General features: G+C 36.3%; 1 protein-coding gene across 5 annotated transcripts in view; it reads left to right on the plus strand.

The window, feature by feature from the left end:
* LOC138331939 (unconventional myosin-XVIIIa-like) overlaps nt 1-20,470 on the plus strand; it is a 98,581-nt gene that overhangs the window by 23,048 nt on the left and 55,063 nt on the right. The window contains exon 1 of one of the 5 annotated variants that reach the window (XM_069279815.1): nt 3,476-5,689. The exons of 3 other annotated variants lie outside the window; for them this stretch is intronic. In XM_069279815.1, coding sequence (XP_069135916.1) covers nt 5,606-5,689 — 84 coding nt within the window. In that variant the 5' untranslated portion in view covers nt 3,476-5,605. Of the gene's footprint in view, nt 1-3,475; nt 5,690-18,004; nt 19,102-20,470 lie in introns of those variants that run through there. One more of the 5 variants, XM_069279814.1, reaches the window with a different exon arrangement.

Below are 20,470 nucleotides of genomic sequence, written 5' to 3' on the forward strand. Positions count from 1 at the left end.
GACTGGTGCTTTATCATTATGACTGAATTCCTAGAATTTTGAAATGAAGTAAAAGGCATAGCAGTAATCTTAATTTATATTGCTATGTTGGTAATTAATTTTACATATTTACATGGGGATTCAAATTCATGAAAACTATGTTTTTTGGGTGTTTTTTTTAAAGCATATATCCAAGGAACAGCAAAACTTTTAATAATGTTAATAACATTATCATGTTTAATAGTTCTGATAAATCCTTAGACATTAAAGGCCACATGAAGTCGCTGTAAAAATGATTTAGAGATGAAGACACCGAAATGATTAAATACTTTAAGTAACAACTACACACTGTAGTCACCAGTGTGACATTATCTCACATTGTGTGATGTTCAAGTTTACCTGTACATCAACAGTCAGGGTCTCCAAAAAACATTAATATGCAAATTATGCACACTTTGTTAGCTTGACATTTAATTAGCATAAAGCTTTAGTGTTTAATTATATATGTGGTTGAGTCTGGTATGTTATTCATAGTGGTATAAATACAACATCCGATGATTTATTTCTTATGAATCAGAGTCTTTGATTAGAGAAGCAAGACGTTTCTCACCATTAACATGACAGGTTAATGTGAACAGCTAAACTGATGAAATTTACCTTCGATGATTGAAGAGCTCTCAATCATAATGCTGACCTATTTTATATGTAATGAATTTATTGATAAATTAAATGCAGATCACATAACTAAGGTCCTCCTTTGTACAGGGATGTGATGGTAGCTATAGATACCAGAATGTACAGTCGAAGACAAAGGGTAGGTTATCGTTGTTTTGTCATTTAACTCAGATTGATAAACAAAATCTTTATTAGCCTGTGCTAGATGTGTTAAATAACTCTTAATTAAATTAGTTTAAAAGGTAAAAAAATCAAAGTCATTTAATGATTATGTGAATGTCATTGCTATCCATATGGTAAGTTTGTTTGAAGATGTAACAGCAAGAGAAATCTTATCAGTTACTTTACAAACATAGATCTATGTAGAATATCAAACTGATGAACTATTCTGTTTAAAAAGTTTATTTGGTTTCCCTTAGGTTTTTTGTAAACAGGAAATTCTGTATACATAACCGCAATGTTGCTGTAAAAATAGTTGATTTAGGTATTGTTGCATAAATTTCAGAGGTCAAAGTTTGTTGATTAGATATTTGACTTAACTATACAAACACAATTAAGTAACCGGTTTTTAGAATGTCTTATATACATTAGAATATCTTATATATATTTGGAAAATGTAATGTTGGTTGACCTGTTTCCCCTTTCATTTCATTGGACCTGTCCATGATGAATGGCAGAAGAGCTTAATGATAAGATTAAGGGGAGAACGGTGTGTACAGGTTGGATGATAAGTGTACTGTAATTGATCAGAATGAGTTTGGTGTTTGTGTTGATACCCTTGAGTTGAGAGAAATATTGAATACAGACCTGATCTGGCTGCCAAATTATCTCATTCTTATGTATTTATGGTGAAGAAACTTTAAATAGCCTGTGTAAGTGGCTATGTATATAATTAAACCCTTACATATGACTGATAGTACACTATTGGGCCCATTGAATACCACCACCGCCATTCTTCTTATCCACTATTGTGTGGGAAGTATTTAAAAGGTTTCCATAATTCCTTAATAAGGGCCATCTTTGTGTTTCCTCTGTGAGAATGGGGAGTGACACAAATTCTTAACACACACCAGGAAATCTTTGATTTACACTCCATAGCTAGGTCCTAAGTTTGAAAGCGTTTGACATGCAACATTCAGATTATTTTCTCAAACAGGTTTGACTTCTGGACTGGCAGTCTATAGAGTTTCCTAAACAGGACGGATCAAATTTCCCCGGTTTCTGTGTTTTCATTTGCACTTGGATACTCTCATCGACAATGTTGTATTATATATAGAGAGACATCAAAGTGTTGGAAATGTTACAAGATTATAGATATTAACTCAAATGCTATACAAATCTCATATTTCACAAACAACATGCTGCACCAGGTACACACAATGTAATCATGTTTTGTGTCCTAAAGTCTACAAGATAGTCACCATTTTGTATTTTCAAGATACTTTTCACTTCATCCTGCCACCCCATCCCCATAATACAAGAAAAAGGGCGAAATAAATAAACAAAAATCTGTAAGAGTACCAGTGGAGTACTGATGATAGTGCAAAGTTAAAAGTCAGAGGGGAGAGGTACTTTGTTCACTGAATTGTGTGTTTCTTTTAGAAACTGAGAAATGAACTGGTCTGTGCTGATATAACTTTGTTGCTCTGTAAGATAGCCAGGTATTAAAAGCCTACAAGGAGTTTATCCAATCAATCTTGGCTGGTTTTGGTACAATAAAATTAAAAAATAAACCTCTACATTTGATTTTAATGATCAAAGTGTGTCTGTCTAGATTGAAGGCCTTCTGTTCACTTTGCTAGATATTGGAGACATTGGTGATAAATCTCTTATATAGAATATAAACTATTTCCACATTTGAAAAATCCACGCATTAAGGTCCTCAATTAGGTCACTGGTTAATGTGAAAATTTTGGTCAAGGTCAGAGACAAGGTCAAACATAACAGTGTCTCATTGTGATAGGTATTAAATACTTACCTGAAAAATGTAGAGCTGTTATTACGTCTAAAAGCAAATCTATGAAATGTTTTTCTTCATTAGAAAAGAGAACCTGTTTTGTATTGGTCTGTTTCTGATCATTGAACAATGTATTGAAGCCTATAATGTTATTTGTATAAAATCTTAGACAGAATTGAAATCAATGGTGAAATACAATATGTTAAACAGACATACAAATATCGAAAAAGGAATACAGAAAACTCTGGCCTGTCTTACAAATAGCATATCAGGAACAGAGAAAACCTATCTTACACAAACGTAACAATCCAGTCACACAATTAATTCTAGGTTAAACATCTATCGCCCTGTAAACAGAAGGTGCCTGGTTTTCGTTTTCAAATTCTTCATTATTCACAAACTCCATGTGTGACGTTCTTACTCAACCTGGTTAAAACTGTATGAAATCACTTATGTGTGTTGGAATATACCTGTACCAACTGTAAAGGAGTACGTTTCAGCTGTTATTTCCTTAAAACCTTGGAGGAATAATCATTTACATGCATCAGCGTGATGGTTTATGTTAAAAAAAAAATGGACTTGGCTATACCTTGAGATAGATGTGTGCGATATTTTGAATATTTACCGTATATATCTCTGTATAAGTTTTATAGATGTTGTATATATTTGCCATGGGGCAGTGATAACATGAAAAAAGGCTGTGTTTAGAATGGAATTTATAGCTTTGATAGGGGAGACCAGGATGGGTGAACACAATGATGAGGCGGTGAGCTGTGAAGTCTGCCATACAGGTATATACACACGGTAGTGTGGTAGTGTGGAGGTGTCGTGTGACAGATACAGATCCGTTCCTCTGACCACTGCTACACTCCCAGTGGTCAGAACCTGTCCTGGTCCAGAGTTAGGTGACTAGACACTTCTCTGTGACTCCTAACATATGTTACAGGAATACAGGACAGTGATCTGTTTGGATACAGGAATACAGGAATTTGAATCAGCTGTTTATTACCTGTTCACACCTGTAATTTTTACTGTTGTATCTCGGATTGGTTACTATTATCAAAAGCAGGTGAATCTGGACAAACTTATTGGGAAGTTTAGGACAGTAAACAGCAGTGACAATAATGGTTCTGGACATGATTCTGGACATAGTTGTTAACAGTATCACTTGAAAGACAATTTACAACTGTAAAAACATAGAGAAAACTGAGAACAGTGATTCTAGACAAAGTTGTTGAAAATTTCATTTGAAGGACAGTAAAAAGGTACGGTGAGAATGATAAATTTCCATATGCTTTACAGTGAATGTTAATTTCTTACTGGAAGATCTACTGCAGGGACCCCAGAAGTAATTATACAGGGTGCATTTAAAAGAAGTTAAATATATAAATATTCATTGGAGGACGATTATCTGGCAGGTAAGGTACTAGGGGTACCTGGAGATACGGTTACATTTAATTAGGCCTCATATATACCATAGACATTTCATCTAGAGGACGTCCAGTGTAGAATTCAGGCCACATATCGTCCAGATTATCCTCAATAACTGAGACCATTGTCCCAAACCAGGGCACCCGAGTCGGCAACCGGTGATGTGGATTCATTATACATAGTGCCTAATAGTCCTAAGCCCTCGGATGGAAGCGAGTTTTCTTCACGACACCTGATCAACCGGAATGTTTTTGTTGGTATTATGTGATATAGCCTCGTTCAACAAACTAATCTTCAAGTGTGTATTTACTCTGAAATCTGTGTTGGTCAGTCTGTACCATACAGAATAGTCTTCCGTGGGAACTTGAGATGTTAAAACGGTGTTAAAGATCTTTTTGTGCACAGAGGTATCCAGAAATCTTATCTATCTGCTCATCTTAACAAGAGGGATTTTACTTTTGTAATAAGGTCAGGACCAGCCATACTTGTATCGTCAGGAAAACTTTTGAGTTGTGAAAAAGTTGTTTAAAATTTGTTGTGTCATTCAGGAAACTTAGAGTTTTAAAGTAAAATTTTTTGTAAAATTGGATTTGGAGAAGACTAATCATTATTTTTGTGAAATAAAAACTGTGAAAAGTGTGATACAACATAAAACGAAACACTTTTAAAGTCTTGACAGTGAGGAAACAATTTGTTCTGACTTAATACAGAGCATTAACTTGCTGTCAGGTAAGGTATGTGATGAGAGACTTCCACACTTCTGACTTGTATGTTGATAGTGTGCCCAATTTGAGAGGTTTTCTTGTTTAATGAGTCGGTATAACTTACACACAGATGGAAGTGGAAGGTTTCAATACAGCATCTGCAGCTACTGATCGACACGCAGATAAACAGGCCTATTGGTAATGAAAGTTTAAAACATCAGTCTGGAGATTTTTCGTTTTCGAAGTACGTTTCGGATGTCAGTTTGTTTGTATAAGCTCGCAACAAACTGATTTCAAAATCACGATTAGTAGTGTGAAACGAAATTTGAAATCTGGAATATTTATTCGCCCATGGAAGTTTATCTTTTTATTCGCTGGATGTGTATTTATGAAATGTGATCACTTGTGGAAATATTTTTTTTGTCGTAATCACAAACCAAATTTTATCTGTGGAGTCTATTCTGCATACACCAGCTATATCAAAGCTTTTCAGTGATGATAGTATTGAAAACCCGTTTTCATAAAAATGTGTTTTACTTTCATAAGGATGTATAGTTGTAGTGTATTTATAATGAGTGCTGGGATGGTACGTACGTTGTGACGGAAACAACACAGCTTTAGTAGGTAGCCCCTGGGAACACCTAGAATAATTAATGTGTTACACTGCCATACACAAATTGTTTTTATAAATTCAAAATGAATTCCACCTAAAAGGAATCACGAATTCACTGAAGTGAAACTGACCATGTCGACAACTATCACTTGATGTTACACTTTCCTACACCTATTGTTTTATGAATTTGATCTGAATTCTAACTAAAGAGAATTGAGGAATGCGTTACGTGAAGTGAATCTGGCCATGTCGACAACTATCACTCGTAAATTCAGCCCTCGGCATAAGACTAATCCAACGAATTTGAATCACACGAAGCGGTTACGGCGGGTAAGTAATTTGTCAAAGGTCAGACTAAACTTGACCTCATCATCACTGACACAATTAATGTATCCTATCACCATACCTGGACAGTTACACCTGGGTCGTTATACCTGGGGCACAGGTGTGATGTGCAGGTAATGGTGCAGCATTGTTTTATAGTTCTCATATATATATGTTAACATAGTTAGGGACGAACTATAAGGCAGATTAACAGTGCAACATATTATTTGTAAGGCTAATTAATAATTATAGCCATAGCAATACAATACAATAGATATATTATATGGTTTAAAACCTATTACCTAGGTATAATAGATATTTTACCAATATTTTGCAGCATTGTCAGCTTTGAATATATGTCAATCACAAAGATATTTTATTGTTAGATTTGCTTAATGGATCAGAGCTTTTATACTCAATCATCTATAGCATGGCCAATAAGTCAATTCAAACAAATAAACCTTTACATTTTAAATTGCCGTTGAATTAAAACAAAAATTATCATTTTCTGGCGGTAAGGTTTTAGCAAATCGTTGGTTTGGATGTGAGGAACAAAAACAACCTGCAAACTTAACTAATGCACTAAAATGTGTTGCCTTTCGTTGCTACCTTTTTAACAAAAGCTAGTTATGACAGGCATTTGTACAATAACAAATGGTATGTGTAAATGTTTGTACATGCTGTTTCTGAAGTAATAGTGATATAATCCACACTTCTCAGGAAGTCTTATGTTACTTATCAATAGGGTTCTTCATTGGGAGTGGGGTTGGAGTGAGAGGATAGCCAAATGGTTCAGGTGTAGGACATTCTACCACTAGCCCTCCATCTGTATATGTCACAGTGGCTGAGTGGTTAAGGTGTAGGACATTCTACCACTAGCCCTCATCTGTATATGTCACAGTGGCTGAGTGGTTAAGGTGTCTGACAATCTACCATTAGCCCTCCACCTATATGTCACAGTGTCTGAGTGGTTAAAGTGTCTGACATTCTACCACTAGCACAGCACCTATATGTCACAGTGGCTGAGTGGTTAACGTGTCTGACATTTTACCTCTAGCCTTACACATCTAGGTTACAGTGACTGAGTGGTTAAAGTGTTTGATATTTTACCACTAGCCCTCCACATCTAGGTCATAAAGGCTGAGTGGTTAAAGTGTCTGACATTTTACCACTAGCCCTATATATCTAGGTCATAGTGCACGTGGCTGAGTGAATAAAGTGTCTGACATTCCATCGCTAACCTTCCTCATCTAGGTCATAGTGGCTGAGTGGTTAAAGTGTCCGACATTGTACAACTAGCCCACCACATCTAGGTCACAGTGGCTGAGCGGTTAAGGTGTCTGATATTTTATCACTAGCCTTCCACCTCTTGGTCACAGTGGCTGAGTGGTTAAGGTGTCTGATATTCTATCACTAGCCTTCCACCTCTTGGTCACAGTGGCTGAGTGGTTAAAGTGTCTGAGTGGTTAAGGTGTCTGATATTCTATCACTAGCCTTCCATATTTAGGTTATAGTGATTGATTTGTTAAGGTGTCAGGCATTATGCAGCATATCCTCCACCTTTAGGTCGTGAATTTTTATTCCATGTGGGACAGTTGCCTGGTACTGACTGCTGGTCAGTGATTTTTCTCTGGGTACTCTGGCTTACCTCCACCATGTAAATCTGGCATATTCTTAAATTACCTTGACTGTTAATATGATGTTCAACTAATAAAACTAAAACTTGGAAAGTAGATCTCTGGAGCTGTTTTACCTACAGTTTAGTAATTAGTTAATCTACTTGTTTAGTAATTAGCTCACCTGGTCCAAAGGACCGAGGTGAGCTTATGGGATACCGCAGCGTCCGTCGTCCGGCGTCCGTCGTCCGTCCGCGTCCGTCAACAATCGACTTCTTCTCCATAACCGCTGGTCGGATTTTAACAAAATTTGACTGGTAGCATCCTTATGGGCTACTAACTGAAAATTGTACAAATGATGGGGCTGACCCCCCGGGGGCCTGAGGGGCGGGGCCAAAAGGGGTCAATTTGGCTATTTCCATATAAACGACTTCTTCTCTGAAACCAAGCATGGGATAGCACCCATAATGCAATGGTAGCATCCTTATAGGGTGGGGATTCAAAATTGTACAAATGATGGGGCTGACCCCCAGGGGGCCTGAGGGGCGGGGTCAAATGGGGTCAATTTGGCTATTTCCATATAAACGACTTCTTCTCTGAAACTAAGCATGAGATAGCACTCATAATGCAATTGTAGTATCATTATAGGGTGGGGATTCAAAATTGTACAAATGATGGGGCTGACCCCCGGGGGGCCTGAGGGGCGGGGTCAAAAGGGGTCAATTTGGCTATTTCCATATAAACGACGACTTCTCTGAAACTAAGCATGGTATAGCACCCATAATGCAATGGTAGCATCCTTATAGGGTGGGGATTCAAAATTGTACAAATAATGGGGCTGACCCCCCGGGGGCCTGAGGGGCAGGGTCAAAAGGGGCCAATTTGGCTATTTCCATATAAACGACGACTTCTCTGAAACTAAGCATGGTATAGCACCCATAATGCAATGGTAGCATCCTTATAGGGTGGGATTCAAAATTATGCAAATGATAGGGCTGACCCCCCGGGGGCCTGAGCGGCGGGGTCAAAAGGGGTTAATTTGGCTATTTTCATATAAATGACTTCCTCTCTGCACCTAAGCGTGGTATAGCACCCATTATGCAATGGTAGCATCCTTATAGGGTGGGGATTCCAAATTGAGCAAATGATGGGGTTGACCCCCCGGCGGCCCTGAGGGGCGGGGTCAAAAGGGGTCAATTTGGCTATTTCCATATAAACGACTTCTTCTCTGAAACTAAGCATGGTATAGCACCCATAATGCACTGGTAGCATCCTTGTAGGCTGGGGATTCAAAATTGTGCAAATGATAGGGCTGACCCCCCGGGGGCCTGAGGGGCGGGGTCAAAAGGGGTCATTTTGGCTATTTCCATATAAATGACTTCTTCTCTGCAACTAAGCATGGTATAGCACCCATAATGCAATGGTAGCATCCTTGTAGGCTGGGGATTCCAAATTGAGCAAATGATAGGGCTGACCCCCGGGGGCCTGAGGGGCGGGGTCAAAAGTGGTCAATTTCCATATAAATGACTTTTTCTCTGCAACTTAACATGGGATTGCGCTCATAATGCAATGGTTACATCCTTATAGGGTTTGGATTCAAAATTTTGCAAATGATGGGGCTGACCCCCCGGGGCCTGAAGGGTGGGGTCAAAAGGGGTCAATTTGGCTATTTCCATATAAACGACTTCTTCTCTGCAACTAAGAATGGAAAAGCACTTATAATGCAATGGTAGCATCCTAATAGGGTTGGGATTTGAAATTGTACAAATGATAGGGCTGACACCCGGGGCCTTAAACGGCAATAGATGCGAGGTCAAAAAGGTTAATTAGGCTATTATTTTCATATAAATTACTTTGTCTCTGAACCTATGTATTGGATAGCATATTTGTATGGTATCAATAGCATCATTGTATGGTTGTGATTCAAAATTAAACTTTGGGAGTCAATTTTGCTTATTTTTCTAATTGTCAGAGTATTGTGATAATTACTAACAAAAAAACCAGGTGAGCGATACAGGCCCTCTGGGCCTCTTGTTTAGTAATTAGTTAATTGACGACAGGTATTAGAGAGCAGCAGGTGCCCTGATAGCACTAGTGTCGTGGGTGGCCAGCATCGGTATGCTGTAAGGCAATGTTTGGTATCTATATATAAGCTTAATAAAGATGTTTGTCAGTATTTTCTTGTTATTAACTTGTTATGACTCTTGTATTAATTTATGTATGGTAGTATTTGTGAAGAATACAGTATAGGTACCCTCAATTATATAAAATTAGCATCAGGCTGATTGATTAGGTTTAATAACGACTCTTATTATACGAAACTAGCATTTCCAATATTATCATTATGTTGCAGTATATTTGTCATTAACTAATTATATTGCATTAGCTTGGTTTCATGATTGGTATGTTTACCTATTCAGTAGACACTGTGGGTTCATAAGGTCAAAGATTGGATTGACTTCAAGAATCTGCTGAAATTACATTAAATGTAATATTTTCTATGATTTATTAAAGACAAAAACCCAGCTCTTTCTCTGGGTCGCAAGCTCAAAATTTTTTGTGTGTAAGGGGAGGTTGGGGGGGCAGTTCTAATCTCAGTCATGTCCTTAATGACCCTGGCTGTTAAGGATGTTAAACAAAACAAACCAAACCAATTTCTAGATGAAAGTGGATGAATCAAGAGACAAGAAAGAAAACCAGTGTTTTATTTCAAAACAGTATGTTTGAAACTCTCAAGAGTGCATATGTTATAGGGGTGTCAAGATAAAAACTTTTAAAGTGAAACTGGTTTGTAGGTTTTTGGTAGTAACACCTCGACTTGAACAGGTTCTCCTTCAGTTCTGTATAAGATGGCACACAAGGGTTGTTAGTAGTAACACCTCGACTTGAACAGGTTCTCCTTCAGCTCTGTATCTGATGGCACACAAGGGTGCACAAGTACTATGGATGGCTTCTCATCAGCTTAAAGGCTAGATGGTTCGGATAACAAGGGCTCCACTACATTTACAAGAGTCTTTGTGATAAGGATGATAGAGGTCTTCTCAGTGTTTGTTTACAGTGTAAAAATATTGGACAAGAGATTTTCATATGAGATTTTCATATGAGAATCACTATGATAATTTGAAGATACATTTAATTACTGACTTCTTTGCTTCAATGAAATTTTTAAGGATTTTTATGGAGGTGTGTATACACCTTCCATTATAAAATCACTCAGGTTTCTCAATATAACCGGAACACTATACCTTGGTAATCCTATCGGCAATCTTCGTAACTACGGGAGATAACTTTTACACTGTGTATTGTAACGTTGTGTATTGCACAGAGGTCAAGAACTGTCAGGGATTGCCTGTTCTCGCATGCTTCACATTTGCTACACATACTTTTTTTATTTGGTTTATCTAGTTTTATGTATCAACAGGATCATCAATTTATTTTCCCCCAATATTCATGTTACCCACGTTTGAGTACATACATTTGTATGATCGATCTCTGACGGATCTCTGATGAAGTACGTATACGGTAATGATTATCGATTGATTAGACTAACTAAAACTGTCTGTAAATTTAATAGAAATAAATAACAAATAACACTCACAATGATGTGAATATCTTGAGTAAAAATGGATTTGATCATGTTGCTGTTTGTTGTTTACTCTGCCATTACGTAAGCCTACTTGTGTGTAAACAAACATGGCGGCCGTACGAATCCACGCTTACTCTCGTTCGTATGTCAGTAAGCCGGTTAAAATACAGTCTTCATTATGAATAGGATTGTATTGTATCACTATTTTGATATAGTTTGTGTATCAAACATATGGTTGTGTAATAGTTTAATGTATTATCAAGATTAGCATCGTAACCTAAATTTGACTTCGTTTAGACCGTGAAGGCGTAGGCCTATCGCATTATGCATTACCGTAGCCTTATTTTTGCAAACTTCGGGATATGACCTCGTGGTGTTTGTCACTGCAGAGATCGATTAAATGATTTTTATACGACTGTGTGATGTCTATATTGTCGATATTATATTTAATATTACACGTTATTTCCGTTTATAAAGTTGATTGGAGTATTTCATTAAAATCACGGGGACAGGATTCCGGGAAAGACACATGTGTAATACATTTGCAAGTTCGAATTCATGCTTACTCTCGCTAACATTTCAATACGCCGGTTTAAGATACTGTCTTCAGTTCGCATAGAAGTGTATTATATCTTTATTTTGATATATCATGTGTATAAAATATGTCTTTGTGTAAAGAGTTACTGTATTATCGACTTTGTTTAGAGTGTAAGCTGATCCATAATGCAATACCCAAGCTTTTATTTTTGTAAACTTCCGGATATGACCTCGTGGGGTTTGACGCTGCAGAGATCGATTAAAAGATGCTTTTTACGACAGTGGGATGCTTATAAAATTGATATTATGTTCTATATTACATGTTATTTACATGTATAACTTGATTGCTGATTATTTCATTGATATCACGACGACAGGATTCCGGGAAATACACCTGTTGACATATAACTGTGTAAGACGTGTGCAAGTTAGCAGTCATTTAGAAGACCATTTTCTTGGTGTCTGCGAACATTTCTTGTCCAAACATAATATTTAAATAATATATTAAACCTTTAATTTGATATTTGATCATTTTTGACGTTTAAATATTATTATCTCGATAACAAACCCACAGTAAATCGATAGCGAGTTCAGTCCGCCATTGTGTTGTGATAGTAAACAACCACGCTTCAGTTGGCCGATTTTCCGTGAATTAAACAATTGTACGATTGAACATGCATTTGGTACGTAATTATTGTCATCTTTATTATATTTTCATTACATATTATATCTTTTAAACACTTTTACGGCGATTTTTTTATGATGTATAACTTTACTAAAGCGGCGAGTAAAACTTACGATTTTCACGTGTGGATCATGACGTAGAAATAATTCAAAAACATCGTCAGATTTTGGTTTTCGTCCACAGATAAGTCTCACTGGTGTATAGGTAGCGATCCCGAATTTAAGGGGGGAAAGTCGCAACTTATTCTCCGGGAAATACGGTATTATATAAATATTTGACTTCTGACTTATAACAGTGAACCGGCCAGTGTCTAGTACAAGCGTAGTGCTAGATCTAGTATTGTAGTCTATTTGCTTATAACATTTGAATCTGATTGTAAATAATAAACTTGATTATTAGCAAAAGCAATCCGATTCACCTCATCAGTACCCTAAATGTGTTTTTATATCGCCGGTATTCATTCTACTTGACGCATGCGCGGCGACAGTTTCTGCAACCATGACTGAGGAAAAACTGCAATATTTTTTCCAAAATTAAATATCTACACTTATTTTGTAACAGTTATAGTCAACGTTTACATCACGGTAGCTTACATTACGGTAACTGTTCTATCAGGTTGTTTATATTTCTTCAGCTGAAGTGCGAGATGAAGTAAACACAATCCTAACTTCCGCAGTATGTATCCTTGCGATTACAAAACCAAATCATTTATATGATTTAACGTGATACACTATAGTCACCTAGCTTATTGTAAATAGATATCATAGCTTCCATAGGCCTTAAAGAACGAATTTTGAGAGGAAATGGCCACGATCTTTTGACAGTGTACCGAGTCAAGCCAAGGATTTGTAACTACGTTCTTGTTCAAGCAGATACATGTTTTATTGATAAAAATTTTCATTACAATGAGTGATAATTAATCAGTGATTTATATTTCTTATCAAGAAAAATCGAGCGCTCTGCAAGAAAGCAAGAAAAACATCACCGTGAAACGCATGCAGTATTGTAAGGGAGGTAACTTTAAAAAATACAAATGGCCAATAAAAAAGTTAAATACAGTACAATAAATCAATGTAAAACAGAATAGATACGAGCGTATATGTATTTATCTCTTGGACATAAAAAATAGAAGAAAATATGGAATAAAATGAAATATAAAACACAATGTTGGCTTACATGAAATAATATTATTTTTTCCATCAATTCGACTAGATGAAAGATATTTATGATTTGTATTTTAACGATAGTCAGTAAAATGTAAATAATAGTTTCTTAAAATGAAATGAAAAAAGGTAGTTTATTTTATTAATTTATTCCGTTTACATCTGATGAATCATGATTCAATATTAAGATTGATATATTAAGTCATTGTTTAATATTTTTCAAAATATTACTGGAGAAGTGCAACTATTTAACAGCCATTTAAAAAAATCATGAAGAGAAAGATATACCTTGCATGTGGATACTAATACAGTGATTATTAGTATCATTATTACATATATATATATTTACCAATTATATGACTTTGTGTTGATTTTGATATTTAACAATAATGAATAAACTTTACCTAAAGGTTACATGAATAAAATAGCCAAATACTTTGAACTGACTTCTTGTCATTAGTGCAGATGATCTTATACATTATTAGAACTGTAAAATTTAATACAAAGAATGGGGCTTTAAAGTATGTCCAAAAATTGAATCAAATGCATTGACCTATATTCAAAGTCACGGGGTCAAAGTCACGGGGTTCAAATAAGCTATTTGTAACAACTTCCTGTCAATATTATAGCTAAGAGGACTGGTATTAAAGGGACATGAACCTAAAATAAGTTGTTCTGTATGCTCAGATATGGTTTTCAGATGTTTCTTGAATATTTTATTACAATGATTGGTAATCTAAAACGACAGGAAAATGTGGGGAATACCTACCCCAAAAATGATAAAAATAGACAGTCATATTCTATTTTGGGAACACAAAAACGAAAGCTGGTCGAAAGCGAGATTATAATGAACAACAAACTTGCTGACACGATAATGAATATTAGTTTTCCACATTTTAAGTTGATCGATTTTCTAATTTACGATCGTTGACATATGAAGTAGAAGCCATATTTGTTAATATTAGTAATAAAACAATTTGTATTTAGCGTACTTCAATGATAAGTCAGAATTCAAACGAGACTTTTCATATGACGGGGAGGTTCTTGACTTAATTGCACATATATGTACATCACGCAAGTATTAACTGGAAAGTTGCTTCTGTCTCTTGCATTACAGCGATCCATTTATATGTACCTACTTTCCCAATCGCGCACGTTACTGTTTCTTAATATACTCTGTTTTCTATCGAAATTCGTTTGTGTTAGCTTCACCCACGTTTTCGACCCACCATTTTGTTTACGTTCATTTAATTTATGCAGTGCATTTGGGAGGTCACTAAAGTTCAACACTACTTTTTTTATCACACTGCAGTCTGCAAAATTCGACCGGGCCGGTTCAAAATACAGAAAGATGGAATTTCCATTATAATTATTTGATACATTTTACTTCGTAAGGTATCTGATGCGTCTTAAATATATATTTTACTCAATTTTACAATTTATTTAGGTTCATGTCTCTTTAAGTGAATCCAACTTTGTCCTTATATGTGACCTTGTATGAATTAAAAAAAAAAACTAGTACATGTATTTTTATATTCATGACTTTTTATACAGTATATTGACCATTGTCCTTTGGATCTTATACTTAGATGGTAGCATTAATAGATCGAAAATACCAGGTAGCAAGTGACCAATGCGTTCTATTGAACCATTGTATTTTCTTTCAATCACAATGAATCTTTGTAATGTATATATAAAAATAACAAAGGTATAGAAACATCCAAGGAGTTTAGCGAAAGACTTAAAAGGGCATGGTTATGAAAACAGATGGTAGAAAAGGTCAGTATATATGACTGGTGAAGTATTTCAAGTATAAAACAACCGACGGGAAAGCCTAGTGCAGTATTAGTAAAAGGCAAACTGTTGCTGATAGATATTTTGTCATGGAATTTATTTCAAACATTACGTCTAGAAAATATAAAGCATGACAGTTAACTTAAGAAACCTGATGCAATGTTTGCCATAATTTGCAGCATTGAACACTTCCTTTGGGATAAGATCATTGGAGAATACCGGTATGTGCATGTACTTTGAGGAAGCTGTTCTATGCTTTATCTTAATTAACAAAATACCATATAGTTTTGAAATTGTAAAAATTACATGTCTTTTACATGATTTTGAATAACTCCTCCTTACAGTACTTTGATTCAAAATATAAGTGCATAAGTTTAAAAGATAAATGTTTTCTTGGTCATTGTGTGTGTTTGTATGTATTACTGTAATATGAGATTTTGGGATCGACTTTTGTAGTTTGGATGATTGCGGGTTGCCTTTTCAGCATATTTCAGAACATTAGGTTCATTAGCTCGAGTCCATTGTTATACAAAACCATGTCGTGATCTATGACGAAATTATCTCGTGGGTCGGCTTAATTAGCATATTTTAATAAATTGTTTTGTTATCTTAATTGAATGTACCTGTAGTGGCACAGCTGATAATCTTTAATGAGATTCAACTTTTTAACCTAGCCATAGATTAGCCTGGTGGTAGATCTTTGTTACAGAGTTGTAAAATAAAGATTAAGGACTTGTAATATACCTTTGCCTTGGTCTGTGTGAACTTGATGTGTGTTGATAGGGCACCTTGTAACCTAACATACCTAGTTCTAATTCTGTTGGCATGTCGTTCAGTTGACGATTAAATTAGATCTTCTCAGGTCAAATATATAGTATTCTGATACAGTATTGTCTTTTTGTTTTTCAAGTTACCTAGTATACTTTAAACTTTTTGTTTTGGCTTGTGATGCCGAAACCCACGTAGGGCAATTACAAGGTACTGATGATGTGTGGTTTTTCTTTAGGCATTCCGACTTTCCTCCACCTTTAAAACCTATGAACAGTTTGAAATAGCAATATCTTACCATTGGGCATTTTCAAGCTAGGCATATTTGAAACATTTTTGTGACAGTAACAAATATTTTTCAGGGGGCTTTTTACACTTCTGTATGAAATACATACATTTTCAGAACTGTTTTTGCTTTATGAAAACCAGAAAAGTTATGTAGATCTGCAAGTAATGTTTCCAGGTCGTACTGTTTTGACAGCCATGATGTAAAGGGATCAGGACCACTGTGACCTATAACATTAGGACTGTTTTACTCAATCACACCTGAAAGTTCATAATGGACAGATCTAGTCTTTGTTTAGAAAAGTCTAAATGTGTCATCGGGGGATGAATGAGTTAAACGCTTGACCCAGTGGGCTCCTGATGTATAAGGAATGTAAGTCCCGAAAAGTTAATCTGCCATCAATAACCACCAGTAAAATGATATGGAGGAGTTTTGTCTTCTTCACAATAAACACAAACGTCAGGTGAATGATGATTTATCACCACACACAGGCAAACTTTAGGGATTTTCCTCGACAGGTGTAAAATTTTACTTATACAGGTGTTCAAAAAGTATTCAAACGACAACGGGAATGGTCAGAAATTTTATAAAAGTTCTGAAAAGTTGATGCAAGGAACACTATTTTGCAAGCGGAAGCCTCATTGACTTAGTTCCTCAACATTAAAACTTTTAAAAACATTTCTCTCTCCAAATTAAGAAACACAAAGTTTTTATGTTGTTGACATTTGGCTTAATATATCAGGATTATTACGCGACCTGGAAGCTGAAATATTTGCCATTAGTTAATAAAAATGCTAATAAATCAAATTGTGTATTACATTATTGTGTATGGAGTATAGTGTCTCATGGAAATACGAGAAATGTACTGGTCAATGCTGTTTTGGCTATACTCTAAGCACTTTTTCCAATTACATCATGCAACCCAGAGGTCGGTCTGCCCTCATAAAATGATAGAGTGCTTCATAGGGTGATGTACAACCATAGCAATTCCCACATCACTTTCTTTAACCTTGATTATCTTCTGTTTCAAAAAGAAAGAAAGAAAAAAAAGACACCGATTCAAATGAGAATGACATACAATTTTTAGAAATCATTTGATGTCATATGGAAGGCCCATCTATTTCTATACTATCTATTTATAAGATATTAATGTAATTTTCTGATTTTTAATGTCCTGATGTCCTTCAATTACAAATTTTCTGAATCTACTTAAAGACCAAGGACAAATACATCCAGCAGGCTAGATTGGTGTTTAAAGTCAATATAACGATGTACGTGGGTATAGGCCCCCTATAATCAAGTTTTTACCAAGCTGTAAATCCACCGGTAAAATTTACGAGAGGGGTGTGTTATAGTCAAGTGTTTTGTCACTTTATTAAGTTACCCTTACTGACCCATTCCTGTGTGGTCAGTCCCAGAAAATACCAAACTTATAGTGGCCTGAGACAATGACCAAGCCTGCTGGACAGTGGGCAGAAAAGGGATGACTGACCTACCTCAGGAGGGTGCGTGGAGACCTTGTCATCCTCAGAGGGGGGCGTGTGTTGGTAGAGGGTCTCTCGTGTTGGCAGAGAGGCTTACAAACTTAAGCACATGTAAAAACAGTGACCTTGCTCCCGACCGCAAAGAATCTATGTTAGGTAAACGTTTCAATTGATAGGGACAATGACTGGCCTGGTGTGGTATTGATAGTTAGGTAGAGTATCGTATGTCCCCCATACAGGGGAGGACATAGCTAGTAACACCTGACCCGTGGGACAGGTGAAAATCTTACTATTGTATACAGGTATAGATAAAACTATCAGATTGCTCTGCAAGCTACTGGTTGGGTCAGAGAGACATTCAGATTGTCACTTCTGTTCGATCATCGGCCAACGTAAACTGGAGTGGATGTTTAGACGATTTCATCGACAAGTTTGGTGTTGCCAGATTTTGGAAGTGGTTTTTATTTACCATTAATCCAAGCGGAGAGTTTATGTACACAGCCCCTGTAATTCACATGTAGGGTAGGGCCTTGGCCGGCAGGTAAAACAACACGGAATACATACCTGCATATTCATGCACAATTTTGGTGGCTCACCTGTAGCTTATTTACATAGGTTTTTAATTACAGGACATGGTTTGATGTCGTTAGTGGCCAGATAGCTCGGTAAGATGCTGCTACTATCAGTGATATCAACAAACCTACCTGTCAGTTTAAGATAGACACCTGCCAGTTCTACCTGTAACGAGTATTGTGTACGGCCAGGTAAATAATATACCTGTGGATGTTAATTTGTGGAGATGGATAGACTATCATTACCTTGGAGTATTATAATACCGTAACAGATTATCAGTCTGTGGAGTCCTCTTAACGCAAAGGATTATCTTACCTGGAGAGTTTTTACCTGCCCCGGGATTACCAGAATGGAATATATAGTGTTAGAAGTGAAAGTGTTGGTGGGTGATTGGTTGGGCCATGGAGGTTATAAATGATTGTGTTTCGTGTGTGTAATGTAGATGGAGAATGGTAGATTGTAGTTAAAGAAACACTACTGCACATTGTCGTCTGTATTAGGCCTTCAGAACCACACAGGTTCACTTTGTGACTGTGCATGTTGGTTCTAAAACAGCAGGAGTATACCTGAGTAAATTAAACATGGAAGGAGAACGGTCGTCTCCTAGAGGTGGTACCTCTATCCCTCAGGCCAGGTTTGGCAGGCGACGTTCTAGTGTTGACGATAAAACAGGTTCTGATAATCATCGTAGAAATTCTCAGACAGCAGGTCTTAAGAGACGAGGAAGTAATGCAGAGTTGAAGACTACACAGAAAGTTAGGACAGAACGTGAGTCTGGAACAGACATTCGAAAACTTCAACGGAAACGAAACTCTTCAGGAGAAAAACCATTAAACTCGCAGACTCTGGCAAGACGAGGCAGTGCTCTCGAGTTGGAACGTGTCATAGAAATAACGAAAATAGAGGACAGTTTGGACCTACAACAGGTAATGTCAGAGTGAAAATTGCTTGTGACTTATTTCACATGATCGATAACTTGACTTGGAGACTAGATTTTGGTAGGTTATATCAGAAGTATGGTTTAGATATTTTTGAAATTAGTGAAAGTTTAGTTTTACAATTTCTCTTCTTTTCAGAAAAAGAGACATCATGCCATTTGAATACAGTACTTAGCAACACATTCGAAAATGTTGTCTATCATTTCTTTCAAATGCTTACAATACGGGTACATGAATTTGCATAAAGTATCAAAATGTACAAGAAATACAACAAAAGTAAAAGAGCAAAATGGTCATTATTGTCGAGTGGTCTTTACTCACAGGTCATATTGTGTTACAATTGGTTATTTGGGCCCCAAAGAAGTGGTCTTATTAAGCAGGTGGTCTTTATACAGAGGTGGTCACTAAAGCAGGTTTTACATGATGGTGATGATGACTGTTAGTAGTTTATACAGAACAATACTATAGACTCTAGTATTTAATCATTATAATAAGTATAAACTCTTGTTTTTTTACCATGAATTCTAATGATGTAGTGGGCTACAGTGACACCTGTACTTTCTCTCTACATTCCACGGAGATCTGATGGGTCAGTGGGTTCGTTACCTGTTTAGTTCTGAATGTGGCTGTCATTATGTGTTGTACGACCAGGTACTTGTCTGTCGTTACAGTTAGAGAGTATGGAGGATCCACATTGTTATGGACATCACACACGGGGGACTTTGTAGGTCACAGAAAAATACTAAATGAAATCTTTGTGGTTTAGAAAAGTGTGATCTAAGATAGGGGCACAGTCCTTACATTGTTATACCTGGTCGTAGATGTCCATGGATAACGACGTTTGTTACCTACAACGGTTGTACCTGCACCTGAGCTGGTCCACAGCTGCTAGTTTGGACGATTTTATAAGACAATTCTCTAGCTTAATTATCACTTAAGCTCATCAAATATAATAGTTAAATAAGAAAAATACATGAGGCTAGGACCTGTTGCATCTATAACAGGAAAGTGTCCTGCCATTTTGATGCATGACCATTATGATAGTTATATAGCTCTTTCAAAGTTTTACAGTTTAATCCTGATACATTAAAAAATTCTTCTGTTAAATGATTCATTAAGACATTGTTTTTAATGTTCATTAGAATACAATGTAAATTGTAAAAGTTTAGAGCGTCGGTGAGATGAAGCACTCAGTTAACATCCTGAGTCACGTTTATTTAGTACATGAATCACTCTGATGTAATATAACACAACGATTATCTGTGATATTATAATTGGCCCTGTTACGTAGACACTAACGTTGGTACATTAAGGAAATATCTGCCTTAATATGAACCTACATTAGAAGGTTTGCATA

Source organism: Argopecten irradians, chromosome 9 (genome assembly GCF_041381155.1).
Source record: "Argopecten irradians isolate NY chromosome 9, Ai_NY, whole genome shotgun sequence".
NCBI lineage: Eukaryota > Metazoa > Mollusca > Bivalvia > Pectinida > Pectinidae > Argopecten > Argopecten irradians.